Below are 13230 nucleotides of genomic sequence, written 5' to 3'. Positions count from 1 at the left end.
CGCACGTTTATTTTTAAAAAAAAAACCCCCTTTTTGACCTTCACCGTGCGATTTTGGCCTTGTTTTGGAATTTCGCCTGTTTCGCCCAGCGCTCTGTTTCGCTCCGTCTCTGCACACTGTGCACAGGTAATTCACACGCTCTCTCGCTCATGGCCTTGGTCCCTCATGATGCATCTCGTACTGTACTCTCTCTCTCTCTCTCTCTCTCTCTCTCTCTCTCTGCCAATGTACTACTGTCTACATGATTAATCTCGTCTCTCTCTCACTCCCTCCCGAGTCCGGGGTCCCTCTCCCTCTCTCTCTCTCTCTCTCTCTTTCCTCCTTTAGAGTATGCTCTACGCTCTCCCTCTCTCTCTCTCTCTCTCTCTTTCTTCCTTTGGAGTATGTACTCTGCTCTAAGCTCTCTCTCTCTCTCTTTGTTTGTGTCACAGAGCTTCCAGGATCCAATATGCCGAAGCCATGCAACCCCTACTGGCAGGAGCACACGAATGTCATCCGTATTATTAATACGCCGACCCAAGCTGGTTCTGGCACGCGTAGATGGCAGTGCAAGTATTGCAACTTCGAGCTCACGAGCACAATTTCTCGTGTCATGATACACTTGACAGGTATTGGCACCACCGGCAATTGTGGTGGGTGCAAGCAGGTGCCGCAGGATATCAGAGACAAGCTCATTGCTGAGAATTCATCAACATCAAAGGGTTCAAAGAAGGTAGGGGCAGCCAGCACACTCAAGATGCACTTCATGATGCGCTTGTGGGGGAGATGGGTGATTCTTCCACACAGGATAGCCAGTCTACAGGGGGCAGAAAGAGGGCCCGTGTCATGCAGGAGGGTGATGAGGATGATGATGCACATGTGCTGAGACAGAGTACTTTGCCTTCACGTGTGTCATCTCTTTCGTGGGTGAAAGAGAGACAAAAAGTGGCTGAGATGGAGATTGCAAGCACTCTTGTGGAGTGCAACATCTCCTTCAATGTACTGAGGACTGATCAATGGAAGAGAATGGTGAGGGCCATAGCAGAGGTTGGCCACACAGACTCATGGTCTGGGGTGGAGTATAACAAAATGCGTACCACGATGCTTGAAGAGCAGAAAGCCTTGATAGACAAGGCATTGGTACCTGTCAAGGCAGGATGGCAGTCTTTTGGGTGCACCATCATATCTGATGGCTGGAGTGATATGCGTAGACGACACATTATCAATATTTTGGTGTCCTCATGTCTTGGCACATACTTCTTGCGGGCTGTGGATGTAGGAAAGGCAGGAGAATCCATCAGTGCTGAGTTTATTTATCACCACATCAGACAGGCAATTTTGGATGTTGGGCCAGAGAATGTGGTCCAAGTGGTGACAGACAATGCTTCAAATTGCAAGCGTATGGGTGAATTGGTCGAGGCAGAGTTTCCTCGCATTGCTTGGACTCCTTGTGCTGCACATTGCTTGGACCTGCTGATGGAGGATATTGGAAAGTTGCCATGGGTGCAACCTAATGTTGCAGATGCCATGAAGATTACTACATTTTTCCGAAAAAAACATCAGGCTTTGGCCATCTTCAGGAGCCATAGTGCACTTGATATGGTGCGACCCTCGAAGACCAGGTTTTCTTATATGTTCTTGGTCTTGCAGAGGCTTTTTAGATTGCGGGACCCACTACTACAGACTGTGGTGGACCCGAAATGGAGGGTTATGCACCATGCACAGACAGAGGCCACTAGATACATTCAGCGGAAAGTGCTTGACGAGGCCTTTTGGACAGAGGTACAGAGCTTGACGGTGGCATTGCAGCCTATCCATGTCCTCCTCCGAATCACAAATATGGAGGGCTCTACTCTTGGACTGGTCTATCATCTCTTCATGGAGATGAAGCGCCATATTGCCACCTCTACGACATTAACGGAGTCTCAGTGAGTGTACACTTGGATATTGTTCTTGGTTGATTATATTAATATTAAATAATATGCACATTGCAACAATGAACAATATGTTTAAAGTTATATTATATAATGACTGTTGGAATGTTGGCTTGTCAATTTGTAGCCGTGGTGACATCCTGGCTATTGTAGAGCGGCGATGGACATTTATGAGCCGTCCCATTCATGGGATGGCTGCATTGCTTCATCCCTTCTACAAGAAGCCAGAGCTGTTTAGTGAGAGCACTCTGCTCACGCAGAAAGACCAGTACATCAACATAATGTACGACGAGGATGAGCAACTTGAGGTTGATGCAGAGATGGTGAGTTTTATGAACAATCTAGGACCATCCTTTGCTAGAGCGGTGGTTTTGAGAGAGGAGGTGACGAAATTTCCTCTCACGTGGTGGCAGAGCTATGGAAGACAAGGTCTTCCAAAGCTGACTCATCTTGCTCTCCGAATCCTCTCGCAGGTACTCTTGACTCTTTCACAATTGCATCCATCTTTAAAGTTTGATTCATTAAGGGTTTTGAGTCTTGACTCCGAAATCGTATCGTGATTCGTGATCGTAGGATTGTTCTGCTGGTGCTTGTGAGCGCAATTGGAGTGCCTACTCCTTGGTTCACACGAAGATCCGCAATCGACTTAGCACCGCTCAGCTGGAGCGATTAGTGTATTGCCGAGCTAACATGAAGCTCGTGCGAGATTATCATGCTTTGGGGGCACCCAAGCAGGTATATTTAAGTTTTAACTGTCGTACGTCTTTTGACACATTTTAGTATAAGTCATTTCTTGTGGTTCTGACTTGTCGGATTTTGCTTTTCCACAGGCAGATCCGACCCATGTGAAGATGGTGCCAACCTCTACTGAGGGCGACGTGGAGCAGCGTGTCAGAGACGAGCAGGCAGATATTATACGACTCCTTCATAGAGAGTTGGAGAGCATCGATCGTCGTGTCACAAGGTCACGCGCACGGGCTTTGGCGATACCTTTGCGTGAGGAGGCTGTAGATTCAGAGAGCGCTAGACAGAGGAGCATTCGTCGGGGGAAGCTGCCTGTTCATACGCAGCGGACTTGGGCGAATGAGGCTGTCACTCTCATTCATACTCAGAGTGAGCCAGGAGATGATGATGTAGCACATGGATCTCATGATACATCTTTCACATCATCACATGTGCCCGTGATGGCAGAGCCTGAGTATGACGACGAGGGCAATGTCTTGACAGATGGGGACTTGCTCTCTTCTGGTGCATCGTCATCATCATCATCTGATGAGGAGTTTTGACTCTTAGATCATGTTTCATTGTGGAGTCTAGACTCTAGACTAGCCCTTATGGGCCTTTTGAGGACATTTCTATGATGTAGTGTTGTAGCTTGCTATGTAGTATGTGCATTGTATTCAGTTTGTTTTGAATCTTGATGCATTTGCAGCCTTTTGACATGGATGAGAGTTGAGACTTTTGTTGTGTGCACTGTGAACACTAATTCATCAGTTTATATAGAGCTAACTTCTAAGAGTGGTGATTGGTGATTGAAGATTGATCTCTATCATCTGATTGAAAAATGGTTTTGGTATCTGATGTTTGATTTCTGAAGTAACAAGTTTTACAACATGTGGCAAGGGTTTTGTGATTACTAATCAAATGCGTATTAGCAAAGACCTTATTAGATTGTCTTGTAGGTCTCTCTCACAATTTAAAATGTATTTGGATCTTTTTATGTTTATTTTGATATGAAATGCCATATAGATTGATATTTTTTACAATGGTACGTATTTTTACGTACACAAAAATTTTATCTGTACAGAACAACGTACAAATACGTACTGTACATTACGTACAGTACGTACACATCAACCTTGCTTTAGTGTTAAACGTAGAATTAAGATCTCTAATTTTAGTTTAATTGTGTGTTTGTTTTGTTGAAATTATTTGGATTAGAGTGTTAGCAAGCATTAGGAGTAGCTTAATCTTTCAAAAAGTTTCATAAAACCATCAAAAAATCCTTGAATTTGACTAATTTCTCTTAATGGATTGTTTTTTGTCATTAAGGGTGATTAATCTTGCTCAAGAGGTAAAAAATTTAGAAAATGTGTTAATTAGGGTCTAAATTACTTATATGAGTAGTCGAAATTGGTGTTTTTGAGTGTTTTGAGAGCATCTAGATGCATCAAAACACCTAATCACATGAGTTTTTTTATCAATTGGAGAAATTTGACTCTCTTTGCTTAATTTTACCTTAAAAGGAGAGACCATAATTAAGAGTTTAATAATCTCTTATTTTAGATTAATTTACACATTTGTTGATGCACAAAGATTAGCATTCCCTTGCTCTATCCAATGATGTGCTCAATTGTGTGAATTAATTAGAGATTAGTGGTTAATTAGAGTCCTTGATTAGTGTAAAAGAGCGAAAGATTAGTAAAAAGATTAATCTTGGCTTAATCATTAATCACTTTACATAACGCATTAAGGCTAATGAGTATTCAATGAGTATCTAGATACTCATGAGTTGTCAATTTGTCCATTTTTTAGGGTCATTTATGAAGGGTGTAAGGGATCATTAAAAGGTTGACTTTTTTTGTTCCTACTTACCTTTTTTGGGAAAATGCCCATATCCCTTCCATTTTAAATTCAAAAAATATTAGTGAAAAAATTAATCTTGGATTAATCATTAATCACTTTTTTACATAACACATTAAGGCTAATGAGCATTCAATGAGTATCTAGATGCTCATGGGTTGTCAATTTGTCCATTTTTGGAAGTCATTTATGAAGGGTGTAAGGGGTGTCATTAAAAGGTAGAATTTTTTTATTTCTACTTACCTCTTTAGAAAAATTCCCATATCCCTTCCATTTTAAATTCAAAAAATATCCCTCCCAAAAAGAAAAATTCGTATTTCCCACTAAACTCTAAAAAAAATCGAATTTAATATTTCGTGAAGTCCAGATCACAGCGTGAACCATTTTTTACAATTTCATGGAACTAGAGTTCACGCCTTTTAAAAAAAATCAAAAAAATAAAAATGTTTAAAACTCGTGAAGTTCGTTGACGTGAAAAGGGGAAGAAAAAAAAACACCCCTGTTTGGAAGCCCGTATCTCCTAAACCGTATATCCGATGGAGGCGCTCCAGGGCTCATCGGAAAGTATCTCCTAAACCGTATATCCGATGGAGGCGCTCCAGGGCTCATCGGAAAGCTAACATTGAGCTCTTCAACTTTGGACCATGTCGTCCAAAGTCAAAATTAACCATTTTGGCCTCTGACCAGCAGCATCAAAATTCGGCTCAGAAATTGAGGCAAAAAACACCACGAAAAATTACAAAAAACAGCGCGAAAATGACAACGAGCCATATTCGAGCTACTTTTTGAGAGTCTAAACAACAAAATCACGGAAGATTCAGGGCAACAAAGTTGTAGTACTCCAAAAACACTACAACTCCTCATACAGAGTTTTTTAAAATTTCTTTTGGAACACCCTCAAAAACGTACTGCGAAACAAGGAAAAAATTCTCAGAAATTTTTTTCGTCTTGAGACAGTGATGGAAAATAGGTTTTAGGACCTCCTCTTCCATTTGGGAAGTTACTAGCATATGCTTTTTTCAAAAAATTATCTCTAGGAGGTTCACGTGCGTATTGCGTCTAAGCTATTTAGGGAAAATGGACATCCATTTGATCCAACGAAGAGTACGCCTAGCCTCTTGAGGCTGTAATGGGCTGTGGGAGAATATAAAAAACAAAAAAAAAACTGTTTGCTTGTTAAGGAGCATTTAGGCGCTCCGACACATGGTCACAATAGAGGGAGTGCCAAGAATCACACAAGGACTAAACACAATGGTTGACATCTTCGAGCCATTGAGATCTATGCCACAAATTCACTTCCCAATACCATTGGCTATGCCTATAAAACAAGCGTATCATTGGGTTTTACACCCCCAGTCACTTCGATCCCATCACGCTTTGGTCCCTTACCTAACATCTCCAAAAATCCTATAGGTACCAACCCTTTCCTGGATGCCCACATCTTGGACATACTGACTAGTCTAGGAAGGGGGGTAGCCCAAGGACTCAGTGAGTCTCTTCCAACAAGAGCACTCACGTAAATACGGCCTCATCAGTGACTCATACAAAAATATGGCCGTACAAATTTCTAAAATTATGGGTAAATATGATGGAACAACAGACCCTGTTCAATTCATTCAAAAATATGGCCGTACAAATTTCTAAAATTATGGGCAAATATGATGGAACAACAGACCCTGTTCAATTCATTCAAATGTTTGAACAAAGATGTGAAGCCTTTGGAAATCCCAACTGTCCCACCAAGGTACATGTGTTGAACCTATGCCTGGAGGGAAAAGCTAGTCGTCATCATGATGCTATCAAAATAGCGTGGGAAGATACACAAAAAGCGTGCATTCAATGCAAGGGCAACTTGCATGGCTGAATTAACTAGGTTGTGGGAAGACCATATAAGTTGTTCAATGCTTTCCATGGCTGTCATGTGTAGTGAAATCTTCCAAGATCGTGTAAGTTGTTATATGCTTTCCAAGAATGACATGGGTAGCGACTCGCGAGATCTTCCAGGGAGAGTGTGTGACCCCCCTCTTCTAGGGGATTTGTGTGTGTGTGTGTGTGTGTGTGTGTGTGTGTGTGTGTTGCAACTTGCGTGTCGCCCTTCCAAAAAATGTTGGGCAGTGGGAAGAACTAATTTACGGTACATACCACAGATGACTGACGTTGGAATAACGGCGCCATATCTTCCTCAAATATTCGGCGATGTGAATGAATGCAGCATCATTTACTGCCTTATCTCTCATTTCTGTGCATGACAAATTTTATCATCATCGTCAAAGCCAGGCCTTGAGATCCTTTCTGACGTTTCAATCCTTTGGCGTGAGAGTGAAGAAGATTTTAGCCATCGCCATAGCCAGAGCATCAGAGCCGCAATCTCGTCATGACTCTGACGAAGCTGCATTTCTCTGTGTGTTCCTGATTGTCACCAAGAGCAGCAGAGCTTTATGATTGTCACCATCGCCATAGCCAGATCATCGGAGCCGCAATCTCTTCATGATTGTGAAGAATCTATGAACGAAGCTGCGATGCTGCTGCATTTTTCTCTGTGTACCTGATTGAAAGTCTAATCAGGTTTGCTTTTTTTTTTCTTTTTTTCCCGGGCTCCGTGTTTGGATTATGAGATTTTCGCGTTCTCTTTCAATGCCGGTTACTGCCCTTTAGGGTGCATGATGTAAGTGCCTTTTGATTTGTGAGCTTCCATGGAAGCTCTGTTAAAGCAGTATGTTTAGATTTCTTGCTTAGGAGTTTGCATTTGCAAAATCGTAAGGCCGCCAACTTATGGTATGATTACCAAGAGTTTCAGAACGACTTGATTTTTTGAACTCTTCGTTATAACAAGTACTCAACCTGCGGTATGTAAGTGCATTAACAAGCGAAACACAGGAATGGAAGCCTGAATACAAAGGTCAATTGAAGGGATTTTTTCCTCTTATTTTTTAGAAATCCAGGATTTCCTTTTTCTCTCCTGTTCTTGTGCCTTGGTTGTCCATTGTTAATAGATTATGCATGGTAGGATGAACTTACGGTTAGGTTTTGTCAACACAGGCTTTCTCTTTAGCTGCCATGGCTGCTTTATATATCTGATCTGGTTGCTGTGCTTAACGTTTCTTTGAGCAGATAAACAGTATGGCTGGTGTCAGGAGCTTCTGCGCCAACGGAAGCTTTTTAGATACTGCAGCTTTTCCCCTACACAGAGAGCAAGGAGCTGCAGATATTGCCCTAACTGGCAGTTCAAACTGGGGGCAAGCCAGTGCACGTTTTGCCCTATCTGGCAATCCAAATAGAGGGCGAGACAGTGCAGTTTTTGCCCTAACTGGCAATCCTAATAGGGATCAGGATGGCGCTGGTGTTGTCCTAGCTGGTAAGCTACACAGAGAACTCGAGGGTTCTAGTCTTGCGCTCACTTGCATACCATACAGCGAGCTAGATACTTTTGGTTTTGCCCTAACTGGCAGACCACAGGATAGTGCAGGTTTTTCCATAACTGGTACGCCACACAGAGAGCCAGATGCTGCAGATTTTTCCCTTACTGGCAAGCCACACGGAGCTCATCATAGTGCAGGTTTTGCCCTCACTGAAAGGGAAAACACGGTGCAAGATATTGCAGGTTTAACCTTAACGGAAAAGGCAAAGCAAGAGCAACATATTGCAGGGTTCCCCCTACCTGGTTGGCTTGCCAGAAGCTTTATCTCAACTGAGATGGATGAAATTGCCAAGGCCATAGTCAGAGTGAATGATTTTGGGCAAACTGCCACATCAGACTATCGCAAGGACACCTTTCGAGACCAGGAAGCCTCTTTCCAACCTCTGCTTTTAGCCAGTTCAATCAGAGAAGACACGTCTTTGTTTGAGCAGGAAACAGGTGTTATCACAGATACATGTGATGCCACGGATGCCATGATAAGTGCATGTGATGGCAGAGGAAACATAAGCATGAAGCAGACTAGCCCTAGGGTTTTGCCATCTGTTGGAGCTTTTACTGTGCAGTGTGCTAAGTGCATGAAGTGGAGGCTCATCCCTTCTAAGGAACAGTATGAGCAAATCCGGCAGTTCATCTTGGAGAAGCCTTTCATCTGCAGCAGCACTGCCCTTTGGCGGCCAGGCACCTCCTGCAACGATCCACCCGAGCTCTCCCAGGACAATAAATATATATGGGCCATTGATAAACCTAATATCCCTTTGGCTCCCAATGGATGGGAGCGTTTGCTTGTCATTAGGGGTGCAGGAGCCTCTAAGTTTGCAGACATGTAAGTACACATACATATGAAGATTTATGGTTTGAAATAAACTCTTAGGGTTACTTCAGGTGGCGTGTCTGCCCCTCTCCCTGTGAAAGGTGCCAACAGATCTTATAAAGGGTGTTCTATCTGGGGAGAGGGCAGCTTTGAAGGGCCGCCCAGACATGCTGCTCCCTTCTGAAGCCACCCTTACCCCTCCCCCCCATACTGGATCTAAAGTGACTTTTTTTTTCCAGATATTATGTAGCTCCATCAGGAAAGAAACTGCGCTCAATGCCCGAGATTGAGCGGTACAAGTCATATGCTTATTTATGTGTTGGAGTGCCCCTTCTTTCTTGGGATTCTGAGTAGGATTGCGTGTGTAAGATCTAGTACTAATACAATGTTTGATTCTATTTTGATAAGAGAAAATTAGTTATGTTTTTGCAGTTTTCTGGCAGAGCATCCTGAGCATGTGAATGCAGGTGTAAGCTTAAGCCAGTTTTCATTTGTTATCCCAAAAGCCCTCGATGATAATTATTGTGGGAAAAGAACCATGAGTTCCACTACGATAATGAGGGGCAGTGTAGCTCGCAATCATCTCCTCCCAAATAATTTAGGGGTTAGATATCAGCCACTCAAGGCATCCTCCTTAAAAGACAAATCAGGGAAGCCTTCTGGACGTATGAAGTCGCTTGCTCGGATCCTTGGAGGTAGGCAGCCCAAAGCAGAACAACTTTTTTTTTTTCCGGGAAGCAGAACAACTTGGTTTTGATTATACTGGAAACACTTTCTTGTCAGCTACTCAGCCTGTGTTGAGGAGTGCAAAAAGTCTCAAGCAATCAAAACATGAAATGATGATGAGTGTTCATTCAGGGGCAGCAGTTGAGAGCTTCGCAAATTCGCAACAATTGCCTGGAGAGTTTGAGAGCTGTGGTGCTGTGCTGAATGGCCATTACCTTGCAGAAAAGAGAGAAGTTGGCACTCCTTGCAATCTACATTTTTCATCAGGAAGCTGTTTAACTATTTCACTATTTAAGTGTTTTGATTGAGGTGTCTTTGTTTGAACAGGAACTTGGAATTCGAATTGAAAAACAATAGGGCACACATCAAGATGGCCAGAGAGAGAGAGAGAGAGAGAGAGAGAGAGAGATTGGGGGAATATCATTATTGTGATGTATAGTTGAGTAATGTGGTCACAAAACCATGGCATATTAGTGGGCTCATGCCTGAGTGGTTCTCCCCTCATTCCTTTTGGAAGAAATGAAGCCATGATAGAGGTCATTTTTGTAGAGAAAGACTCGAGAGAGCATATCATGGCCTCAAGTGTGTTTAGGCTGGCTGCCTTTATAATGTGGCTCCCATGTTACTTCCACAATGATTACAATGTGAAGCAACTAAGAATCTCTTTCTATCTATATGTTTTTCTATGTTACAATGGGAAGAAACCAAATTGCACTTTCTTATAAGGTGAATTTGGGCATGTTCTTGGATTCATCTAGGTATATATATAAGAGTCTCTTCCTTTGTATATTTTAATGGCATCACAAAACAAAGTAGAAGTTTTATACCCTATTCAAGGCTTCAAGGCAAACATTAAAAACTACATCCACATCTTGGATCCATTGCGATCAACCTTCATTTCCATGCAACATAGTTGAAGAAGACCTCTCAAACATGCTCATTAGCCGCATGCTTGGTATTTTGGCGAGTGGTATGCCATCTATTGGGGGATTGATGCTCCTCTCATTTTCATGTTCCTTGTATTCCATGGTGTGATTTCCATGGATAGTTTTGTATCACTCCAGTGAGGGTTTTGATTCATTTTATTTTATTTTCCATTCCATGATGAGATATGCAATGGACACTACTGTATCATTTTGGTCCCATAGGCCCATTGGGACTTTAGTAGGCGCTTAGTATATTTTTCTTTTTCTTTCCTTCTTTCTATCTCCATTATAGTTAGCTTCTTTATCTCCCCATCACGTGAGCACAAACTTGTGGTTGAGCTTTTGCGTAGCTGTGTCCTCCATTGCCCCCTACCCACTCTTACAAGGCACCATTGACGTAACACCTTCGGTGAAGTGGATCTTGTGGACCCACCTCAAGCTAGAGACCCACCTTGCCTGAGACGAATTACATGAAACTGAGACTTCACATTCAAGTGTGCTTGACACCCCGATCCCTCGGACGTTGGCCATAACCCCTTCATGAGCTCCAAATTGAGGAGATGCTCCATTGCCATCTAGCTATGTTCCCATGCCACATAGTTGAAGAAGACGTCTTAACCATGCTCATTAGCCCCATGCTTGGTATTTTGGAGAGTGGTATGTCATCTATTGGGGGACTGATACTCCTCTCATGTTTCATGTTCCTTGTATTCCATGGTGCGATTTCCATGGATAGTTTTGTATCACTCTAGTGAGAGTTTTGATTCTTTTTATTTTATTTTTCATTCCATATTGAGATATGCAATGGACATTATTGTATCATTTCGGTTCCATAGGCCCATTGGGTCTTTACAAGGCGCTTAATATATTTTTCTTTTTCATTTTTTCCTTGTGTCTCCATCGTAGTTAGCTTCTCCATCTCCCCGTCTAGTGAGCACAAACTTGTGGTTGAGCTTTTCCATAGCTCTGTCCTCCATTGCTCCCTATCCACTCTTACAATGCACCATCGACATAACACCTTTGGTGAAGTGGATATTGTGGGCCCACCTCGCTCGAAAGGAATTACCTCAAACCGAGACTCCACATTCGAATGTGCCTGACACGTCGACCCCTCGGACGTCAACCACACTCCCTTCATGAGCTCCAATTGAGGAGATTCTCCATTGCCATCAAGCTACGTTGCGATGCAACGTAGTTAAAGAAGACCTCTCAACCATGCTCATTAGCCCCATGCTTGTTATTTTGGAAGGCGGTATGCCATCTATTGGGGATTGATGCTTCCCTCATGTTTCATGTTCCTTGTATTCAATGGTGTGATTTCCATGGATAGTATTGTATCACTCCAGTGAGTTTTGATTCGTTTTATTTTATTTTCCATTCCATGATGAGATATGCAATGGACATTATTGTATCATTTTGGTCCCATAGGCCCAGTGGGTCTTTAGTAGAGGCACTTAATATATTTTTCTTTCTTTCGTTCTTTCTATCTCCATTGTAGTTAGCTTCTCCATCCCCCCATCTAGTGAGCACAAACTTGTGGTTGAGCTTTTGCATATTTATGTCCTCCATTTCTCCCTTGCCACTCTTACAAGGCACCATTGATGTAACACCAAATTTTATTTTATTTTTTTAAAGGAAAGAAAAGAAAGAAAAAGAAAAGGAGAAAAGAGAAATGGTACCTATCCCACTAGTCGGGAGATTGATGTACTTTTCATGTACAGATGTCGGTCTCGGAATCAGAAGCTATAGAGATCCCAGCTACCACTCAAGCCAGTGCTACAGGCTCCCCAGTAAGTCAGAAGATATACTTTTCATGTACACATGTCGGCCTCGGAATCAGAAGCTATAGAGATCCCAGCTGCCACTCAAGCCAGCGCTACAGGCTCCCTAGTACGTCAGAAGAAGAAACTAGTGCGAGTACCCAAACTGAATTTTTTGGGCCCATATATCCAAGCCTTCCATGGGATCATCATCAGCAAAGAAGCCCTTACGGCCCATGGAAAGGTCGCACTACATTACCACAGCCCATAGTGCCTTCAAATTCTAGAAGAGACAGAGTTCAAGGCGAAGCTGGAGAAGGTGGGCTTAGTGCAAATACTTCCAAGGAGCATCGACACGGAGCTCTGCGCAGAATATAAATATATAAAGCCCTATTACAAAGGCACCAAACGTGGCACTATCATGAAAGGTCGCACTACATTACCACAGCCTAGAGTGCCTTCAAATTTTGGAAGAGGCAGAGTTCAAGGCGAAGCTGGAGAAGGTAGGCTTGGGGAGAACAGCACCACAAATACCTCCAAGGAGCATCGACACGGAGCTCTGCGCCGAATATATAAAGACCTATGACAAAGGCACCAAACGTGGCACTATCACGAAGGCTGACGGCACTACAGAGCAACTCCTGATCACGGAAGAACTCATATGTGATGCTCTGCAGCTCCCACCAGCAGGTCAAGCTGGTGGATAGATACAACAGGGTTCCTTTGAACATAATCGCTAAGGTACATGAAGAGAAGGAGGAGGATTGGGCCTATTATATTCATAGAGAGATGGAGAACTATCTGAAGGCTCACCAGTCCAACATTTGCAACCCGTACCTACTAACCCAAGTCCTTAATCATGTGGCAAAAAGGCCTCTCCCAGAGCCTGAACTAGCAAAGAAACTGCAAACTGACACTGTTGCCAGAGGAACCACCACTAACAGCTGAAGAAATGCAAGAGGGTCAAGTTGTCCTAGTGGAGACCCAAGCCATTATGATTGAAGGAGATGAGGAAAGGGAGAAAGAAGAAGACAAAGAAGAAAAGGTGGGGCATTATCCCAAACATAGCTACAGAATCACGACTGGAGGTTGA

General features: G+C 42.9%; 2 protein-coding genes across 2 annotated transcripts; both read left to right on the top strand.

Moving 5' to 3' along the window:
* Positions 1-698: 698 nt before the first annotated feature.
* On the top strand, positions 699-3322 carry LOC147622456 (uncharacterized). The gene is made up of 4 exons (XM_086822032.1): positions 699-1907; positions 2041-2386; positions 2487-2648; positions 2744-3322. Exons 1-4 carry the CDS (start codon positions 766-768, stop codon positions 3197-3199), a joined length of 2106 nt encoding a protein of 701 aa, XP_086678158.1. The 5' UTR covers positions 699-765; the 3' UTR covers positions 3200-3322.
* Positions 3323-7616: 4294 nt separating this feature from the next.
* Positions 7617-9482, top strand: LOC147622455 (uncharacterized). Its single transcript, XM_086821908.1, has 4 exons — positions 7617-8282; positions 8433-8737; positions 8965-9018; positions 9158-9482. The coding sequence occupies exons 1-4, from the start codon at positions 7617-7619 to the stop codon at positions 9480-9482; spliced, it is 1350 nt and encodes a 449-aa protein (XP_086678034.1).
* Positions 9483-13230: the final 3748 nt, after the last annotated feature.

The sequence above is a fragment of the Cibotium barometz genome, chromosome 28 (assembly GCF_041138505.1).
Source record: "Cibotium barometz isolate CiBa-2024 chromosome 28, ASM4113850v1, whole genome shotgun sequence".
NCBI lineage: Eukaryota > Viridiplantae > Streptophyta > Polypodiopsida > Cyatheales > Cibotiaceae > Cibotium > Cibotium barometz.
This window is presented reverse-complemented; position numbering and strand designations above follow the sequence as displayed.